Raw genomic sequence first — 19,934 nt, forward strand, 5'->3', positions numbered from 1 at the left:
TTAGGCTGTACAATGGGTGTTACGGTTTAATATTGCTAGAGACATTCCCATAACGTGAATCACTGTATGTTTGATGAAGGAGTACAAACCTTTTGGAATGTTTACTTAAGCACAGTCACGTAATAACCGTAAATTAAGATCACAATCCCATTGATAAAAGTGTAAAGTAAATACCAGTAAACTCTAACTGAAATAAAGTAATATCAACAAAAGTTTAGCAAAACATTACTGTGACAAAACTTGACGTTTGGCAGGAAGTAGACAGCGCAACACAATAAAAATGCAAATGACGATGATTTTGTCTCTTTCTTTCTTATGCCTTTTCGAGATGGTGTGACGAGTGCGAGTGTACCGGCGTCTACCAAACTACAAATGCCAACCTATTATACAGCAACTACTGACGTAGACAGCTGTTTCTCTTAAAATACTTCACTGTTATTTATTGTGATGCATTGAATATTGGAAAAAATATGAAAACCTACTTATTTTATTATCATTATTAGTTTTATTATTTTATAGCTAAATTATGTGAGTTTTCGACAAAACCAAACGCATATACTAACCGATATCTGTGGTGACGTAATGCAATCAGTTGTCAAAACTGTCAAATCTAGGTGTTTGCACTTTACAGTTTATCGAAATTATTTTCTCAAAATAAATTAAGTTTTCAGTTATTTTCATTTTGTTATCGTATTCTATACCATCGAAACTAATATGGTAACAATACTTCTAACTAATATCATTTGTTTTGAAACTGCTAAAGTGCCATCACAGCACGGATGACTAATAATCTGGTTTGTGTAGATTACGACCTGTTTCTTTGAATTTCAGACTGAACAACAAATGGATTGTGCGTTGGACTTGATGCGGAGGCTGCCTCCCCAACAGATCGAAAAGAATCTGACGGACTTAATAGACCTCGTGCCTAATTTGTGTGAGGATCTGCTATCATCAGTGGACCAGCCCTTGAAGATCGCGCAGGACCGAAGCAACGGCAAAGACTACCTTTTGTGCGATTATAACAGAGATGGAGACTCGTACAGATCTCCTTGGTCGAACACTTACGACCCACCATTAGAGGATGGCTCTATGCCATCCGAAAAGTTGAGGAAATTAGAAATTGAGGCCAATTATGCATTTGATCAGTATAGAGAAATGTATTTCGAGGGTGGGGTGAGCTCAGTGTACTTATGGGACATGGATCATGGGTTTGCAGGTTAGTTGTGGACATTTTGATGCTAAATATATCAATCTCATACTTCCTGTTTACAAAATAGACCCAAGTGTTGCTATCCAAAAATAATAAGCTATGCCATGCTCCAGTTGCTATTAGTTTTACGAGGTCAAATATTTTATGTAATTAATTTGAATTGCATCCAATAAAAACATTTAAAATTGTAATTGAGCATTAACTAAGGATTTTTGTCTTCTTTCCTCATTAAGTATGGGTCTGTTATAGGTCTATGTATATTATGTAAGAACCTTTGTATATAGTTCCAAAATACTGAACTGTCCTATCCGTGACATTGACAGTGGGGCGCCACCGTCAATACCGGATCGCTGGTTCCGATTTTTGCCATGTTGAAAACCATATAGTTGAACGATGGTAGCGCCCCCCTGTCATTGAGTTTGGTGGGACAGTTCAGCGTGGGTCATCTATACCAACACCAAGCAATAGAGAATTTAGAGTACTTTCACATTTAGGCGTTTCAGCACCGCGACAAACGCGCGAAAATTTCATACTATTTGACAGTGGATGCATGTCTTCACATCATAAAAATGCCGCTGCCGCGCTACAGTTGCGCTACTAAAGCCCTAATGTGAAAGCGCTCTTAAATAAGTATACAATTTTGAACTTACTACTATTTCCTTGGCACATATTTCAGGAGTGATCCTGATAAAAAAGGCCGGCGATGGCTCCCAGAAGATCAAAGGTTGCTGGGACTCCATCCACGTGGTGGAAGTCGTGGAGAAGAGTTCAGGACGTAATGCACACTACAAGCTCACTTCCACCGCCATGCTCTGGCTTCAAACGAACAAGGAAGGAAGTGGAACTATGAATTTGGGAGGCAGTCTCACTAGACAGGTAACTTTTTTATTTATTTTTGTGAACAGACAGCTTATAATTAATTCTTTAAGTGTTGAATGATTTTTTTCTCTTTGGCTCAAAGGGGAACTGGCAGAAAATGCCCAATGCCATTAAGTTCGCCTTATGTACCAATTTTGTGGCATTAAAGTATAATAGATAAATTATTTCAAAAATCTATTACTTAAAGTTTTGTAAAGCCTGTTGTAAATTTGAAAAAATCTAGTTCTTTCTTTTTTGAGAAATCATTACTAAAAAAATGTATGATAAAGCAGTGACAGGTCTGTAAAACAATTTAACCTACTAAATACCTACACAACTGTTAAAAGAAAGGATTTAATTTATTGTTTCTTTCACTGGAAAGTTAATTGGGGTAAAGAGAATGAATTGTGTTTAAACTGGTATCCTTCCGTTTGGCCAAATTACTTTTCGCCAAATTTCACTTCGCAAACAACTTATCGCCAAAGTTTCATTTCCCAAATGAACTTTTAGCAACTGTACTTTTCGCAACTAATTCATTTGGTCAAATTATCATTTGGCAAAATTTTACTTGGCAAATGTTTATATAGCTTTATAATGTTTTATTTTGCCAAATATTATATCCCAAATAATTTGTTTGGTCAAATTGACACTTCACATACCTACTTACCCACAGTTACCCACAAATCAAAGCATATGGCAGATGATCATGGTTTTCACAAGAATTTTATGTAAAACAAAGAGATTGCAGAAAATAGTATGGTTGCAGAAAGTAGGTATCGCAGAAAATAGTAGGTTAGGTTAGGTTAGAACAGTGACCCTTAACGAATCACCTCTATTGTTTAATGAATCATTTGGAAATTTCGATAAAAAGAATGAAATATGAAAATTAATTTAGAACAAATTTTATATTATCTACCCACTAAACAAAATAATAACCACAAGCTAATTTGTAGTCCATTCTATGCGACAATCAAATTATTTTGTAAATAGTTTATCGTGAAATATTTTTGCCAAATGAAACATTTGGCAAAACATACTTTGCCAAACAATAATTTGCTAAACAATAATATGTCAAAAACGACATTTGCGAATTAAAAGTTTGCAATAAGTTGTTTTGCCAAATGAGAATTTGCCAAATGAAAATTTGCGAAACGTTGTTTGCGATGTGATAATTTGGGAAACGTTTTTTGGCCAAACATTAGTAATCCGTTTAAACTGGATTTAAGTATCAGTCCTACTTGTGATTACTCAAGAATAATTACACAATTTGTTTGGGAACCAACCTGACAAACTTTATAGATATTTATTTATTATGATAAATGTTCCAGGCTGAACAAGACTCCGCGGTCAGTGACGTGACCCCCCACATAATAAACATCGGCCGCATGGTGGAAGACATGGAGAACAAGATTAGGAATACACTCAATGACATTTATTTTGGTGAGTGGCTTCATTTCTACACAATTTATTATCATCAACACAATAATCCTTACCATTTCATATTAATGGTTAGCTGTTTATTTTTATTGTGGCTACAACACAATGATGTCTAATATTGTTTGTTATGCTAACTGTAACATATTATTGAAAGTAATATTGTAATGTTATGAGTATTATCATGACGTCGTGACTCTTCTCGTTACTTTATATTCCTATCAAATAGCCTTCGTTGCTAGTGATACGTCGTGTCGTAGGTATTTTATACAATTCAAAATTCAAAATTTATTTATTTGGTAATTAAAAATAAAATGTATTATGCCGCCGGTAGACGGCAACCGAATCAGCGACTGGCGCCGGTTACCGAATAAGTGACTGGCGCCGGTTACCGTATGAGCGACTGGCGCCGGCTGCCGAACCAGTGCAGCGGCCCGGCGTAAAATTGAATTTTGAGGGAGTGTCTCCGCTACCGGCGCCGGCCGCTGATTCGGTAGCCAGCGGAGGCACTCCCTCAAAATTAATGTTATGAGCATTGGTTGGGCACCCGAAATACGCACATGAGTTTTGCACCCAGTATGTGTCGCACAAATAAACAGAAACCCAACGAGATGTCACGACGACACGTGCTGCTGCGTGTAGTTGGCTTCGAACTAGTTAAGAAAACGATTTTGTAAGACTAAAACAAACTTAAGATTATTAAAATTTCTTAGCGATTAGAGTCGCTTCTTCGATTTCCGCCTTAGGCAGTTCGATTTTTTCAGTTGTTTAGATAAAACTTAAGATTATTTTGTGTTTACTTTTCAGGCAAGACCAAAGACATAGTGAACGGGCTCCGCTCGGTGGTGCCGGCCGACGTGGCGCGCCGCACCGCCGCGCTGCAGCACGACCTCGCGCTGGCGCTGCAGCGCCGCCACGTCGCGCGCCACGACTAACAGGTACTAACGGACGAACTAGTAGCAGGATCAGTCAACAGATGGCGCTGATACGTGTCGCGCTGCAGCACGACCTCGCGCTGGCGCTGCAGCGCCGCCACGTCGCGCGCCACGACTAACAGGTACTAACGGACGAACTAGTAGCAGGATCAGTCAACAGATGGCGCTGATACGTGTCGCGCTGCAGCACGACCTCGCGCTGGCGCTGCAGCGCCGCCACGTCGCGCGCCACGACTAACAGGTACTAACGGACGAACTAGTAGCAGGATCAGTCAACAGATGGCGCTGATACGTGTCGCGCTGCAGCACGACCTCGCGCTGGCGCTGCAGCGCCGCCACGTCGCGCGCCACGACTAACAGGTACTAACGGACGAACTAGTAGCAGGATCAGTCAACAGATGGCGCTGATACGTGTCGCGCTGCAGCACGACCTCGCGCTGGCGCTGCAGCGCCGCCACGTCGCGCGCCACGACTAACAGGTACTAACGGACAAACTAGTAGCAGGCATCAGTCAACAGATGGCGCTGATACGTAGCGCGCTGCAGCACGACCTGGCGCTGGCGCTGCAGCGCCGCCACGTCGCGCGCCACGACTAACAGGTACTAACGGACAAACTAGTAGCAGGCATCAGTCAACAGATGGCGCTGATACGTAGCGCGCTGCAGCACGACCTGGCGCTGGCGCTGCAGCGCCGCCACGTCGCGCGCCACGACTAACAGGTACTAACGGACAAACTAGTAGCAGGCATCAGTCAACAGATGGCGCTGATACGTAGCGCGCTGCAGCACGACCTGGCGCTGGCGCTGCAGCGCCGCCACGTCGCGCGCCACGACTAACAGGTACTAACGGACAAACTAGTAGCAGGCATCAGTCAACAGATGGCGCTGATACGTAGCGCGCTGCAGCACGACCTCGCGCTGGCGCTGCAGCGCCGCCACGTCGCGCGCCACGACTAACAGGTACTAACGGACAAACTAGTAGCAGGCGTCACTCAACAGATGGCGCTGATACGTGGCGCGCTGCAGCACGACCTGGCGCTGGCGCTGCAGCGCCGCCACGTCGCACGGTGGGCTGATATTAGAGCTTCATAGACTTAGCGTCGCTCAAAAATCAAGTGCCGAATTTTGAAAAAATAAATATGCCAATGTGTTCCTTTACCAAAAAGGAATATTTTATGTTATGTAACGTTTCTTGATAAAGTTATTATTTAATAAGTTATTGGCAATTTCCTTTTTTTTTGTATGGAGTTCAACATTTATTTTTATTTTATTCGTTATTCTTAAGCTTTCTTAAGAAATTGACTTTTGTATTATGTAATGCAACATATAAGCTATGTTATCACCAAGTGTCGCATTTCGGAAATCTTCGGAACATTGTCATTTTGGACTTTAAAATAAAAAAAATAAAAAAAATTAAATAACTGCCAAATTTTGTAAATATAACTACGCCAATGTGTTCCTTTGCCAAAAAGAAATATTTTATGCTATGTAACTTTTTTTGATAAAGTTATTATTTAATAAGTTATTGACAATAATTACTTTTTTTTGTATGGAGCTCAACATTTATTTTTATTTTATTCGTTATTCTTAAGCTTTCTTAATAAATTGCTTTTTGTATTATGTAATGCATCATATAAGCTATATTATCACCAAGGGACGAATCCCGGAAACCCTCGGAACATTGTCATTTTCGACTTTAAAATAATAAAAAAAACGAAAAAAAAATTTACTGCAATGTTATGTACTTTCTTCCGTACTACCCTAACGAGGTGAAGAACTAAGCACTTTTTTTATAGTGGTGTTTCCAGGAGGCCTAATCCACTTGTAAGATTATTAAAATATGTTTTATGGAAATTAAGCCAGTGCGAAGTTAAGTTTATTGGTTATTCAGAGTCAGTTTCTGAACCGTGAAATAGGCTAATGTCCACAAAAGTAAAGCTTTCTTTCAGTATCAGTATCAGCCTCATCATCAAATCGATCATTTATTAATTAACTTTTTGCTGCTGTTGATAAAACTTTGTGTTTTCTATGAAGTTTATATTATTATCTATATCTGAGAATCAGATTTTAAAAATAAATTGTGTAAAATATCTTCATTAGTTGCTCTCATGCAAAATTCGAGCGTGGTGTAGTACTTTCTGATTGGAAGTAAATATCTTTTCCGTGAGCAATAATTTTGATAGTTTGGTCTGCGAAACAAAATTTGCGAAAATGATGATTCTAGCGTTTTAGGGCAACTTGTAAGTGCCTAAATGAACGTTCGGTTTGATGTCTCCAGATAAAATGGATAAGGGAAAATAAGGTTTCTAGCTCCACTTTTTACTATCGTCGATTCATAATTATTGTCGACCTATTTTAATGTTAACAATGAAAAAAACTTAATGGACGCGGAAATTGAAAATTTAATAGATCGTAATAAAATTCTGGAAGCAAAACAATCTCGTAATAACTGATTCTCACTTGATAGATAGAAAAATAATATCGTTGATAAATGGCAGCTCTGCACAAGCAGCGATGTGATATTTGTAAAGTCATATCAACAGAAATGAATAACTTAGACGTAATTGCCATCAAGAAAGGTTTTCAACACCACCAAAAAGTCCACTATAAATGATCAATTTCATGTCTAGGTGATACTGAGAAAGACAGCTTTACTTTTGTAGATTCAGAAAGTGGCTCTTGAGTCTAACCAATAAATTTAACTTCAAACTGGCTTAATTTCCATAAAACAAATATTATATGTATTATATACTCAACATCAAATAAATCGCACCTTCCGCGACGCGAACTTTAAAGATTTTCTTCTGACACAATCATGGTACCCCAACAATATTGGTATTATTTGAAAGCCCAATAAATATCCTTAAAGAAAAATGCATTCAATTTCTTAATAAATGATTAACATATACCATAAATGTGACTTGAAAAAAGACCTCACTTTGGGCTCACCTCTGGGATCAATTAGACCAATTTTTATGGTAATAAAACCAAATAATGATCTCACGTGTCCTCTTTAACCGATGGATAGCGATTAATCCCAACTTAACAGTTTTATAGCCATAAAAGTTGGCTCAAGCGTTACCTATTTTTTGAAGAAGTGACTCTGGATCCTTCTTAAGACACATTTTTGGGGTAAAAACCTTTCCTATAATGAAATCAAGTTTAGAACTAGGCTTTTAAGTAGTGCCAATATTGGTGGGAAGTGGGGATGCATACGTTTAAAAGTGCTTGTCGCGGGAGGTGCGAATTATTTGACGACGAGTGTAGTAACCTTAGTAATCATGTCGATTAGGCCTCCTGGGAACATCACTATAAAAAACGTGCTAAGTTCTTCACCTCGTTAGAATAGTACGGAAGAAAGTACATAACATTGCAGTTTTCTTTTTCTTTTTTTTTATTTTAAAGTCGAAAATGACAATGTTCCGAGGGTTTCCGGGATTCGTCCCTTGGTGATAATATAGCTTATATGATGCATTACATAATACAAAAAGCAATTTCTTAAGAAAGCTTAAGAATAACGAATAAAATAAAAATAAATGTTGAGCTCCATACAAAAAAAAGTAATTATTGTCAATAACTTATTAAATAATAACTTTATCAAGAAAAGTTACATAACATAAAATATTTCTTTTTGGCAAAGGAACACATTGGCGTAGTTATATTTACAAAATTTGGCAGTTATTTAATTTTTTTAATTTTTTTTATTTTAAAGTCCAAAATGACAATGTTCCGAAGATTTCCGAAATGCGACACTTGGTGATAACATAGCTTATATGTTGCATTACATAATACAAAAGTCAATTTCTTAAGAAAGCTTAAGAATAACGAATAAAATAAAAATAAATGTTGAGCTCCATACAAAAAAAAAGGAAATTGTCAATAACTTATTAAATAATAACTTTATCAAGAAACGTTACATAACATAAAATATTCCTTTTTGGTAAAGGAACACATTGGCATATTTATTTTTTCAAAATTCGGCACTTGATTTTTGAGCGACGCTAAGTCTATGAAGCTCTAATATCAGCCCACCGTGCGTCGCGCGCCACGACTAACAGGCAGGTACCGAGGGGTTAATAGATTGAGCGACAAGTGATTCCACATCCACCACACCACGTCCACCCACAAGGTGGACCGACGACATCATAAAGGTAGCAGGAAGGCGCTGGACTCAGGCCGCTACCAACCGGGCAGCATGGAAAGCATTGGGGCAGGCCTATGTTCAGCAATGGATGTCCTATGGCTGAGATAGTGATGATGATGATGATTCCAGGTCGCGCGTCGCGACTCACAGATTTAGGAGTTAATAGAATAAGCGACGCCACGTCGCGTGCCACAACTAACAAGTGCAGTGGGGGCTAATAATACCACAGCTCTAATACTTGACACGGTTAACCAACATTGTAATTGGATTTACTATACTATGATAACGTTATATTTAAGATCTTACTACCATTAAATAAAAATACCATAGTCATCTCATAAAGTGTGTGATGAGATTAGTAGTGTCTTTTCGAATTCGGCAGTCAGATGTGATAATCCGAGAGCGCCTCCAAACGTTTTAAGCAAAATGTTTATTATCATTAACTTTTTATAATGTTTGATATCTATTTCAGGTGGGAGAAAAGAAATGGATAAACTCGGGCAATATAGAATTTCTAGAAACAACTTCTTCAACATCACAAGCATATTCATTGTACCAACGAACTGCATAACTGACTATGTAAAACAAGTATACAAGTTTGTGTGATTTACACAATGATTCCAGCCAGACCCCAAAGTTAATATGTACTGGCAATACTAAATTCATATCTTTTTGGTCATTTATTTGCCCAGAAATCAACAAAAAAATGAAAGTGCAACGTTTAGGCTGGTTTTAGTGTCATGCGGACTGTCAGTGCGGATCGCTTCGCACAGCCGATCTGTATGAACTGCTAGGGAGCGGAGCGGTTCCTCCGGACCGCATTACTCTAAAACGCTCCCTAGAAGTTCATACAGATTGGCCGTGCGGAGCGGGTCTGCACCGGACGGTCCGCGTGACACTAAAACCAGCCTTACTGCTATGTGATTAAAATTACAACTCCCTATTTCGTATAAAATGCGACCATATGCATAAATATTTGTTCAGAACATCCTATATCATAGGAACTAAACAGACAGGCCTACTGTATTTCCATTTCTCCCAGAATTGTATATGCTTGTGATTAGTATATAGAAAACTTCGAAAACTTATGATGACTATGTAAAAGAATTAGACATAGCAAATTCTATTGAAGATTGTAAAATTATTTTAGCATAAGTGTCAATGCTACCACAGTGGTGCTTTGAAATATAGTCCATTATATTTCTGTATTTTCTTCAAGGATACATTAAAATTGTGTAAATTGTAATATAAAAATCTAGGTCACCTTTGTCAAAATTTTACTGTAATCTCATTTTTTATTATGATTTCTTGATTATTTCGCCCATGTTGTCCATCTCATCAGCGATTGCATTTTTATTGCTTACATTTAGTATTCTTTTATTGTAAATTAGATAATCTTGTATTTGTAAATTAAGGATTAAGTAAGAGAACACTTATAAAAATTTAGTAGCTAATATTAGTTATAACAGCAACGAGCCAATGTTTTATTAATGTTGCAATTAATTTCATAATAACTATTATTTTAAATTGGCCTCTCTAAATAAATAAATATTTATCTGTAACAATGGTGTTTGATTTTTATTAAATAAAATAATAATAATATGCCAGTTTCCTAAAAAAAAATTTTAGTCCGTCAATTTAATATAAAAAAAATATTGGACACGTATATTTTTAATTGTCAATCAAACAAATAATTACAAAGTTATAGTGCGTTGAAGTTCCGCGCGACGTCACAAAGTGCTGCACTTTTACGCACTCACTGACGTCACGGGCCTTTTCTTTAGAACTTTGGCACGCTTTATTTCTTTTTCTTTACACTTTCATTAGTTTTAAAAAGTGAAAAATAGGTACGTGTCGAGTAGTTTTTGATAAGCTAACTGACGAACTAATTAAAACTCTTGCTTTTTTAACCAGGAAACATCCCTATTACTTAGATGCTTGTTTGGAAATATAATCTACTAGCTTTTGCCCGCGGCTTCACCCGTGTGACCTTTAGTTTGTCACAGATCGTCATAAATTAAAGCCTATATGTTATTCTGCGTTATAAAGAATAATACTGTAAAGTTTCATCAAAATCCGTTCAGTATTTTTTGCGTGAAAGAGTAACAAACATCCATCTAGATTTCCAAACTTTCGCATTTATAATATTAGTAGGATAGGATTTATTATTTTATATTTCCAGATATACAAAGCAGTAAATAAAATTAAAATAGCGTCGATCACTTCCGTTTCCGTTTAGGTATCTCTCAAAGCCTATCTATACCACCTACTATACCCAATAGCGCGATTTCTCGACGATTTTAATTATTATGAATGGCATAATGATGATGATTATAAAATTAATTATGACGATTTTGCATCCCTGTTATGCACCAGTGTACAAAGGCTCATACGCTGCGCTATGAGGGGCGCATTCATTCAAAATCTAATTAAAAATGGTCTGATATTTTTTTCGTTAATTATAATTTAGTTGCAAAAGAAGAAATTATTTTAGTCACTACGTGGAAGACACTATCTTTTGTTCATGTTTTCCTTCTCATTCCTTCAATAACACCTACTGTAATCGTATTTTTTAGTCCTCAAAGATTTTCTATTTGCTATACATACATTATGGTGCTTCTATTTGCGTACTAGCAATGAAGTATTTTTTGCAGATTTACCAGAAAGTCCAAAAGTAATAAATTTAAATATAATCAGTGAATAATCAAGAATCGAACATAACAACTTATTGAAATATGTTACCTACATCACTATAAGTTGGTACTGACTCTTTTATGCTCTTTGGTACTGTCTGTCAGTCAATCTGTCAGTAGTGTCAGTGTCAAAAGTCACATTTGAAGTTTTGTTGAACACAATTTCATTTTGTGATTTCGTGTACTTAAATTAATTTAAAATCACTGATATAAACGTAGACCTCCTTTAGTAATTTGCTCCTTTAATAATTAACCCTATAGCCATAGGTTATAATGCAGTAAAACCTTGCGATGGTTTGTTGTTGACCACAACAGGTTGTAACACCAGGTGATTTTATAAATTTTGTTTAGCCTGATAATACAGTAAAAGGTAAGAATGCTGTCTATTTTATTTATAATTAGTTGTCACCGAATACTCCATTCATTATAACAGAGGATTTATTGTATTCAAATCAAGGAATACCTTACCATGAACTTCGCTTCGACCACGTCGACTTAATTTACTTTTATCAAGTTTTGTGTTTATTTTCAGGCCACAATAGCTATGGATTCAATATATCTTTCTGATGAGTCGAGCGACAGCGACATTGTGGAAATAAAAGAAAGCAGTGATGAGGTTGTATTCGTCAATGAAGCAGAATCATATGATCAAATAATGAAAGACTGCAGGCTGCTGGGGGAATTCATTGAGAAATGCCTGGACATAGAACATAGCGAGAGAATGAACAGAGTAATAAAAAAATCCCTGATTCCAGCGTACTACGGCTCAAGTGATGTGTTTAAAAGATCTCCAATGTTAAATAAACTTGTAACTAGGGCCATCTGTAAAATTGAGTCTGATCCTAACTTTAAATTTTTCTACATCAAAGAGTTGTGTTGTGAAATGAGTAAAAATTCAACGAAATTGTACAGAAAAATGGTCAGAGGTTGGTACCCTCTATATTTATGCATAAGCCTTTTTTGAAAATTAAAGCACTTTTATGCTTGTTAATAATGTGATATTAGTTGATGATGTAAAGTTTTTATTAATATAACTTAATTTAGAAGTGACTGATTAATAATCTAAGTTTTCTAAGATAAATGTATACCTATTCTTCAACTATAGAAGAAATAAAATGTTTATTATACTTATTTCAGATAGAACAAATGCAAAAGACTGTATTAGGAAGCGAAAGAAAAAAATGGCTAAGCTAAAGCAAAATATGGCCACTGCACCCCCAAAGAAGAAAAACAAACTGAATGAAACCGAAAATATTGTTGTGTCTGACGACTCTGATGGTTTCGATGTGCCTATAATTAACTTAGATGAATTACCGTCACAACATATCACTGATGTGTCTTCCAAATGTGATGAAACTATTTCTAAACCAGATGTATTCATAGAAATAGATATTGATGATGTAAACACACTTGCAGGGACAACTGATGCAGTTGATGTGAAAGAAAGTATAAGTTTTGGTCCTGATTTACAGAAACAAAACTCTAACATAAATAATGATGACTTACAAGAAGTTTTTAGTAATCAAAATGAACCAGAATTGTTACAAAATAATAATAATAATAGGACAATAGAAGAACCAGTTCCCAATATCAATGCTACAGATTTAGAAAATAATGAACCAGTTAGTCAAACTGAAGTTAACACAAGATTGGCAAATTCTCCAGTAGTTAGTTCTCAAGAAATATCAAGTACTGTTTCTTGTGAGGATGACTATAATGCACTTGATAAAGGTGCTAAAGATAATGAGTTGATTGCATTAGACAGAAACGAAGATGTATTAGTTACAACTACTCAAGAAGTAGATGAAAATGTAGCTAGAGAAAGCCCAAAAGTTGAAAGTTCTAGTACAGCTGTTTGTGGAAATGAGATAACTAATATTTCCATTGTGTCTGAAAGTCATAAAAACGTTGACTGTAGTGAGGATAACGACGTAGTAATATTAGACGAAGACGACACATGTAAGCTGATATCAACTCATAAAACTTTGGAAAGTAATTCTGAAAAAGAACCCAATGTTGCTCCTGCTTCAGGAAAAGGTAATGACAGTAAAAGTAGTAAAAAACTTCAAAACAATGATTTTATGTTATTAGGTGAATATGACTATAGAGAATTAGCAAACTGTGAAGAAGTTATCATCGAAAATAAAATTCAAATTCCCATAAATGATACAGCTTCTATAGATAATGAAAATAAATGTGAAGAACCAGCACAAGTATTAGATGATGCTAAAAAAAGGGAAAAACTACAAAAAAGCAATGATATAATAGTATTAGACGATAATGCTAATGAAAGTGATGAACCTCTACGAAACAGTGATTTAGTATTAAATGATAATGCTAATAAAAAAGAAGAACCACTACAAAACAATAATATACTAGTTGGTAATGCTAGCAAAAGAACAGTACCATTAGAAACCAATGATTTGATAATATTAGATGACGATGAAACTTGTAATGTACCTGCTCAAAAAACTATAAAAGATAAATTTAAAGAAAACGTAGCTAGAGCGTTAGTTAACTCTGCTTCTGCTAAAAATACTAGTAAAACGAAAGAGCCCATACAAGATTGTGACTTGATTGTACTAGATGACGATGATGATGATGAAAAATTAGATAGCAATAATGTATCAGATCTTACAAATGAAGATAGTTTCCTTGTGCCACACAAAGCTGAAATATTTGAGGGTCCCACTGAGGAGAAGTTGATGGCTACAATAAAGGAAATAGAAAACGAAATATCACTATACAAACGTCATGTCGCCAGATTGGAACAACAAGAAGTAGAAGCTGATACTATGTGGTCTCCATATATTCAGTGTGAAAGGTAACTCCAAAATTATTGAAATTTAAAATAGTAACTGACACTAAAGTCCGGTCGCCGAGCAGATAGAATTTCGTCCAAAGACCCCAAGCTACCCATCCTTCTAAATTATATTGCTGTCGCGCATGCACACTCACTGCCGCCGCCCGTCGCTCAGTCGCGACAGCAATATAATTGAGAAGGATGGGTAGCTTGGGGTCATTGGACGAAATTCTATCTGCTCGGCGACCGGACTTCACTACATAGACAATACCAGCGTGCTGGCGGGTTCGAATCCCGACTGTTGTAGTTTGAAACAAAATGTTAATCTCCAGTACAATATCAGCTTTGTTACGTGTTTTAAATGTTTTATTTATTACTTGTAAATTTTCCATATTTTCAGTTACAAAGCGAAGATAGTGAATTTATACAAAAAACTGTGCAAGTTAACCGGCGAGCCAGCGGTGAAGCGGCGGGAAGTCCGTCTCAAGCCCGCTAACTCTCGCTCCCAGCTGTGTGTCGAGAAATTAGAAGAGTTGATCAATGATAACATCGGAGACGATGGTCTACCTCATTTCCCTGACTTTCAGGATGTACTCAGTTGTGTGAAAGAGGCTAATAACGAAGGCAGTTTGGGATTTAACAGGAATGAAGTCTTGATTGAAGGTTTGTGGTTTATTTTATTGATGTAAAAAATAAAAGCAAGGCTTTCCTTTTGATATTCGATTGCCACAGTAAAAGTAGCGACTACAGTGAATGTGCTAGGGGTGAGATATACAGCGGGTTATATGGGAATTTGGGACTAGTAAAGCGCGTGCGTAACGGAAAACCACCACAAGATGGACAGACGACCTGATAAAATTAGCAGGCAGGCGCTGGATGCAGGGCTGCAAGCCCCTACCAACCGTGCGATGTGAAAGTCATTGCGGGAGGCCTATGTTCAGCCGTTCAGCAGCCAGTAAAGAGGGAAGCTCTTGGTTTGTATCCTCACCTGATGAAAAGTGATGCTCAGGTCGAGCGTGGAAGCAAGCCTCACCCAGAACTCTCAACTTATTCCCGTTTTCCCCATCAAGCTTGTCTACTGGTGGGAATTTAATCAATATTCTTTTTATTTCTTTTGTCCCACTGCATCGGCCGGAGTTGTGACTTTTTAAGTGGAATGGAAGGGAATACACCGAATTTTCAACTACAGAGTAACCTCTACCTATAACTATTTATGAAAATGTTCAGAAATAATTTTTTTTTATACTTATTTATTATCATTATTACGGGATTTTGGCAACAAAACACTTTTATAAAGGTAAACAGATATTTACCCTCCCGACGTATCAACTCGGTTGCACGAGTCATGGTCGCGGGCAGACTGAAGAGATGCGGCATCGTCTGCGGCGCGATGAATTTTCTTCACCCACCCGCATTTGCACAATATTTTCGTCCGTGGTACAGTTTGTATGTGTTTTGTTCCCAAATCCCGTAAGTGATAGTGAAAAATGCAGCATAAAAGTTTAAAAATATTTTAATACTAATAACGGCCGCCCGCGACTTAGTACGCGTGGAAACTTCCAACCCCCGTTTTACCCCCTTAGGGGTTGAATTTTGCAAAATCCCCTCTTAGTGAGCACCTACATTCTAAAAGGAACCCCCATGCAAAATTTGAGACTCCTAGCACTTTTAGTTTCTGAGATTTCGTCATGAGGTCAGTCAACCTTTCGCTTTTATAGATATAAATACTTTACTAAATAATTTTAATAAACATTTTGTGTGCATGAACATATTTGTTTGTATTGGACTGGGTGTTTTCTATGTTATAATAAGTATGTATTTACAAAAAAAAAGTATTTAAGTATGTTTATATCCGTTATCTAGTACCCATAGTACAAGCTTTGCTTAGTTTGGGACCAGAAGCGCAGTGTAAAATGTCTAAGGATATTTATTTATTTATTATTTATTACTATTTACAGCGAACGCCCTATTCACCTGCTGCGGACGGGCTCTCCAAGAGAGCCGCAAGCGACGCGAATGGCGCGACATGCTGCATCTAGTCAAGACGGAGGCCATCGCGGATCCCGCAGACAGCGATCCAGAGCTGATGGCTCGTCTGCAGGCCAACAGGCAGGCGGCAGTCAAGAGGGAGCAGGATCTTATCGACAGGTATGTCATCATGATTTATGTCCGTATTCACAAACGATGCTTGCTTATGTGAAGCAGCAAATCGAACGCACAGCGGTGAATAGAGCACTGTGATTGGTTCTTGTGTCACCCTGTGCGTCCACGAGCACTGTGAGACCTCATAGTAATGTTTGTGAATACGGGCGTTAATCGTTTGGTTTTCACTGGATGATCATGTTCTCTACCAAAAGCCGTCCACTGCTGGACAAAGGTCTCCCCACCATCAGCGAGTCGCTTGCGGACAGTACGGCCATACATGAGTCTCTGAGCACGTAGAATTTTGTCCAATGACCCCAAGCTGCCCATCCTTATCGCTCGCGCGTAATTATGTTGCTGTCGCGACTGTGCGACGGGCGCCCGCAGTGAGTGTGCGAGCGCGACAGCAACATAATGAGGGCTATCGTTTTTATACTTAACAGTTGGCACCCCTGGCGATTGACAGGACCTTACTCTACAGTGGCGCCATCTTGATGAGTGCAAATGCGATAGTCCTCCTACCACTTTAGCGCTCACCAGTTGGTGCCACTGTCTTCGCTACAAGCAAGTGACAGGACCTTACTCTACAGTGGCGCTAACTGGTGAGCGCTAAAACGATAGCCCTCATTACCCGCGAGCGATAAGGATGGGTAGCTTGGGGTCATTGGACAAAATTCTACGTGCTCAGAGACCAGACTACAGTTCATGGACTCATGGACAGGTATGGTATCATCATTAGCCCCCATTAAGAGAGCCGCAACCGACATGCTGCATCTCGTCAAGACGGAGGCCATCGCGGATCCCGCCGACAGCGACCCCGAGCTAATGGCTCGTCTGCAGGCCAACAGGCAGGCGGCAGTCAAGAGGGAGCAGGAACTTATCGACAGGTATGTCATCATGATTGGGTCGCTTGGTTTTCACTGGATTTCATGTTCTCTACCAAAAGCCGCCCACTGCTGAACAAAGGTCTTCCCACCATCAGCGAGTCGCTTGCGCACAGTACGGCTATAGTCTGGTCTCTGAGCACGTCGAATTTTGTCCAATGACCCCAAGCTACCCATCCTTATCATGTTGCTGTCGCGCTCGCACACTCACTGCGGGCGCCCGTCGCACAGTCGCGACAGCAATATAATTACACGCGACCGATATGGATGGGTAGCTTGGGGTCATTGGACAAAATTCTACGTGCTCAGAGACTCATGTACAGTTCATGGACTCATGGACAGGTATGGTATCACCATCATTAGCCCCCTTTAAGAGAGCCGCAACTGACATGCTGCATCTCGTCAAGACGGAGGCCATCGCGGATCCTGCAGACAGCGACCCCGAGCTGATGGCTCGTCTGCAGGCCAACAGGCAGGCGGCAGTCAAGAGGGAGCAAGATCTTATAGACAGGTATGTCATTACCATCATCAGCCGGGCTAGGATGAAAGCCGTGATAAAATCCGTTACTATCGTGTCACTTAAATTCTTCAATAAAAGTTTATCATGGTGCGCGTCCTAGGTCTACAGAGGGCTTAGTGTGAGTTTACATCAAACGTCCTCACTAGTGAGCGCGTTAAAAATATATAAAAATTTTAGTTCTTAAAAGTTTCCGCTAGGGGCGCTATACAATCCGTCATACATTTAATGTCATTTTTTACGTGCTCACTAGTGAGGACGTTTGGTGTAAACTCACACTTAGTCCACAGGTCATTTAGTTGCCACTGCAGTCGTCTCAACCACATGCTGGACATAAACACAGGTAGGCCGCCGTCAAAAGCTTTTTACGTCATCCGCAGGAACAGTGGAAGTGGTCCTATTCTTACTATTGATTGGTATTAAATTATTGATTCTATGCTTTTTTCAATATCTCATTCTAAATTAATGTTTCATTTTCAGGTACTGTGAGATGAGTTACGGCCTGCCCAGTAAAGAATGTACCAAAGAAAATGACTGTATAAATACTGATGATTCTGATGCAGAAGCAGCAAATGACGTTACAGCCATCAAAGACAATACAACAAGAAACAATTCTAGTCAAATCAATAATAACAACATGAATAGAGTTCACGAGATCAAATTCACTGTTAACAATAAACCAAACAACTCAGAGATAGATTCAATATCCGTGGTATATGGATCTCATGCAAAACGAAGAATAACTCCTATAACATTGGAAACATCCGATGTTGTTAGGCGTAAGAGTACAATAAATAAGCCAAATGTGACATCAAATGAAGTTGATCCTTATAATATTTCGAACCACGACTTCACTTTAGAAACAAAAGTTGTATTGAGTAAATTAGATTTACATTTCGAAAACGATGTAGTAAAACCTACGATTAGTGGTTCAAGTTTAGATAAAGAAAACAGTAGAAGCGAAGAGAAAAGAGAAACTGATGGAGATAATGGGCTTTTAGTCAAAGAAATTAAGAAGGAACCGTGTGTCGATATACAAGAAGAATTGGATATGCTGGGAAATGATTTTACGACTACTATTTTAAGTGTAGAAGATCCATTTTTAGTAGTTGAGATTTCATCAGACAGTGAAGACGAAGACGATGAGTTAACGAATAATGCGTCATTTTTATAGTGGTTAAAGTGCAACAGACTACAATTTCGTATATCGTTGCAAGAATAAGGTACGAACTACAAAGGGATTCATCAGTTCTTTACGTCTGTGTTGCAACTTCTAAGCAATCTTGCTTTTTTAGTAAAACTTGTTTTGTTTTATGTGTCAAATATGATACAAACCATATCAATGCAGGGCCTTTGCATTGCCTTTTAAATTTTATTGACTGTTTTACGATAGTGTATAGTGTTGTTTACGAAAAAGTTAATACATATTCACAAACAGCTACTATTTATTTGTATATGTTGCCTTTAGTAAAAATATTTTTTAAATATTGAGCATTGAAACTGAAGAGTGAACTGACAGTTTGTTCCAGAAAGTGTATTTTATTTATTGGAAATATCTAGTATTTGTTAAATATTCAAGTGTTCTGCTTTTACTTCAGTCTCTTTTTCCAGTTTGTTCACCTTTAGCCTTTCTAGAACAGGGACTTCCTATGCGTTTCTTCTAGATTCTATAACTCTCATAGCAATAATTTATTCGTTGTTATTACAGTTAAACAATAGTTCCAAATACAGTTTTGTTGTTAATCAAATCATGTTAGTCTAAAATAAAAACTTACTGCCGTGTACATATCATAATATTACTTTTAACGAGGCAATAAAGTATTAAATTATTCTTTTTTATTACATACCCGTTTTATTTTCCCAGAAATAATGTAAGCCTAATCTTTGCATGTAATGTAAAGGAACAGTTTACCTTAATTCTGTTTATGAAGAAACAGGTTTCAACTTAGTGATTAAGAGGAAAAAGGTGGAATTTATAAATGTGTAATATGATGGAAGGAGGCATAGCTTTAAGCCTATATAGCATACGGAACTAAAAACTTTTCGAAGGAGTTTAGACCCTGCATGTAGCTGTCACTTTTCTGTTCCAGTAGTTTCTTCATAAGCTGCAAGCAGGCGTAGGACGTAGCACCAAGAAGTAACAATGATGAATATGCGTGAAGCTACGTCTCCGTGTGCGGACCTTATCATCCATGATTCATGGATGATAAGGTCCGCAGGATGATGTGGATGATAAGGTCCCAGCTAGGTTCATGGACCATGAACCTAGCTGGTACCTACCTAATTGGTGTTTTGTACTTGCGAGTGTTGTCGCT

The 19,934-nt window shown here is 37.9% G+C and overlaps 2 protein-coding genes and 1 long non-coding RNA gene across 3 annotated transcripts; all 3 read left to right on the plus strand.

Moving 5' to 3' along the window:
- The first annotated feature begins 582 nt into the window (after positions 1 to 582).
- On the plus strand, positions 583 to 4,453 carry LOC135078426 (F-actin-capping protein subunit beta). The gene is made up of 5 exons (XM_063972989.1): positions 583 to 717; positions 832 to 1,216; positions 1,887 to 2,086; positions 3,397 to 3,508; positions 4,310 to 4,453. The coding sequence occupies exons 1-5, from the start codon at positions 715 to 717 to the stop codon at positions 4,435 to 4,437; spliced, it is 828 nt and encodes a 275-aa protein (XP_063829059.1). The 5' UTR covers positions 583 to 714; the 3' UTR covers positions 4,438 to 4,453.
- An 851-nt stretch (positions 4,454 to 5,304) lies between these two features.
- LOC135078748 (uncharacterized) lies at positions 5,305 to 10,145 on the plus strand. The gene is made up of 2 exons (XR_010258656.1): positions 5,305 to 5,396; positions 9,053 to 10,145. It is a non-coding gene; the product is annotated as an uncharacterized LOC135078748 (long non-coding RNA).
- Positions 10,146 to 11,400: 1,255 nt separating this feature from the next.
- LOC135078750 (uncharacterized) lies at positions 11,401 to 19,461 on the plus strand. The gene is made up of 6 exons (XM_063973306.1): positions 11,401 to 11,643; positions 11,806 to 12,199; positions 12,411 to 14,097; positions 14,477 to 14,739; positions 16,035 to 16,224; positions 18,100 to 19,461. Exons 2-6 carry the CDS (start codon positions 11,818 to 11,820, stop codon positions 18,791 to 18,793), a joined length of 3,216 nt encoding a protein of 1,071 aa, XP_063829376.1. The 5' UTR covers positions 11,401 to 11,643; positions 11,806 to 11,817; the 3' UTR covers positions 18,794 to 19,461.
- Positions 19,462 to 19,934: the final 473 nt, after the last annotated feature.

This window comes from Ostrinia nubilalis, chromosome 15, assembly GCF_963855985.1.
Source record: "Ostrinia nubilalis chromosome 15, ilOstNubi1.1, whole genome shotgun sequence".
Classification (NCBI taxonomy): domain Eukaryota; kingdom Metazoa; phylum Arthropoda; class Insecta; order Lepidoptera; family Crambidae; genus Ostrinia; species Ostrinia nubilalis.

What these genes read in the sequence shown, in the direction of transcription:
- LOC135078426 (XM_063972989.1), top strand. An exon ending in CATGGATCATGGGTTTGCAG is followed by an intron (nt 1,217 to 1,886) that starts GTTAGTTGTGGA and finishes CACATATTTCAG; the next exon opens with GAGTGATCCTGATAAAAAAG. An exon ending in GAGGCAGTCTCACTAGACAG is followed by an intron (nt 2,087 to 3,396) that starts GTAACTTTTTTA and finishes TAAATGTTCCAG; the next exon opens with GCTGAACAAGACTCCGCGGT.
- LOC135078750 (XM_063973306.1), top strand. Translation starts at nt 11,818, where the DNA reads ATGGATTCAATATATCTTTCTGATGAGTCGAGCGACAGCGACATTGTG. An exon ending in GAATGAAGTCTTGATTGAAG is followed by an intron (nt 14,740 to 16,034) that starts GTTTGTGGTTTA and finishes TACTATTTACAG; the next exon opens with CGAACGCCCTATTCACCTGC. An exon ending in GAGCAGGATCTTATCGACAG is followed by an intron (nt 16,225 to 18,099) that starts GTATGTCATCAT and finishes TTTCATTTTCAG; the next exon opens with GTACTGTGAGATGAGTTACG.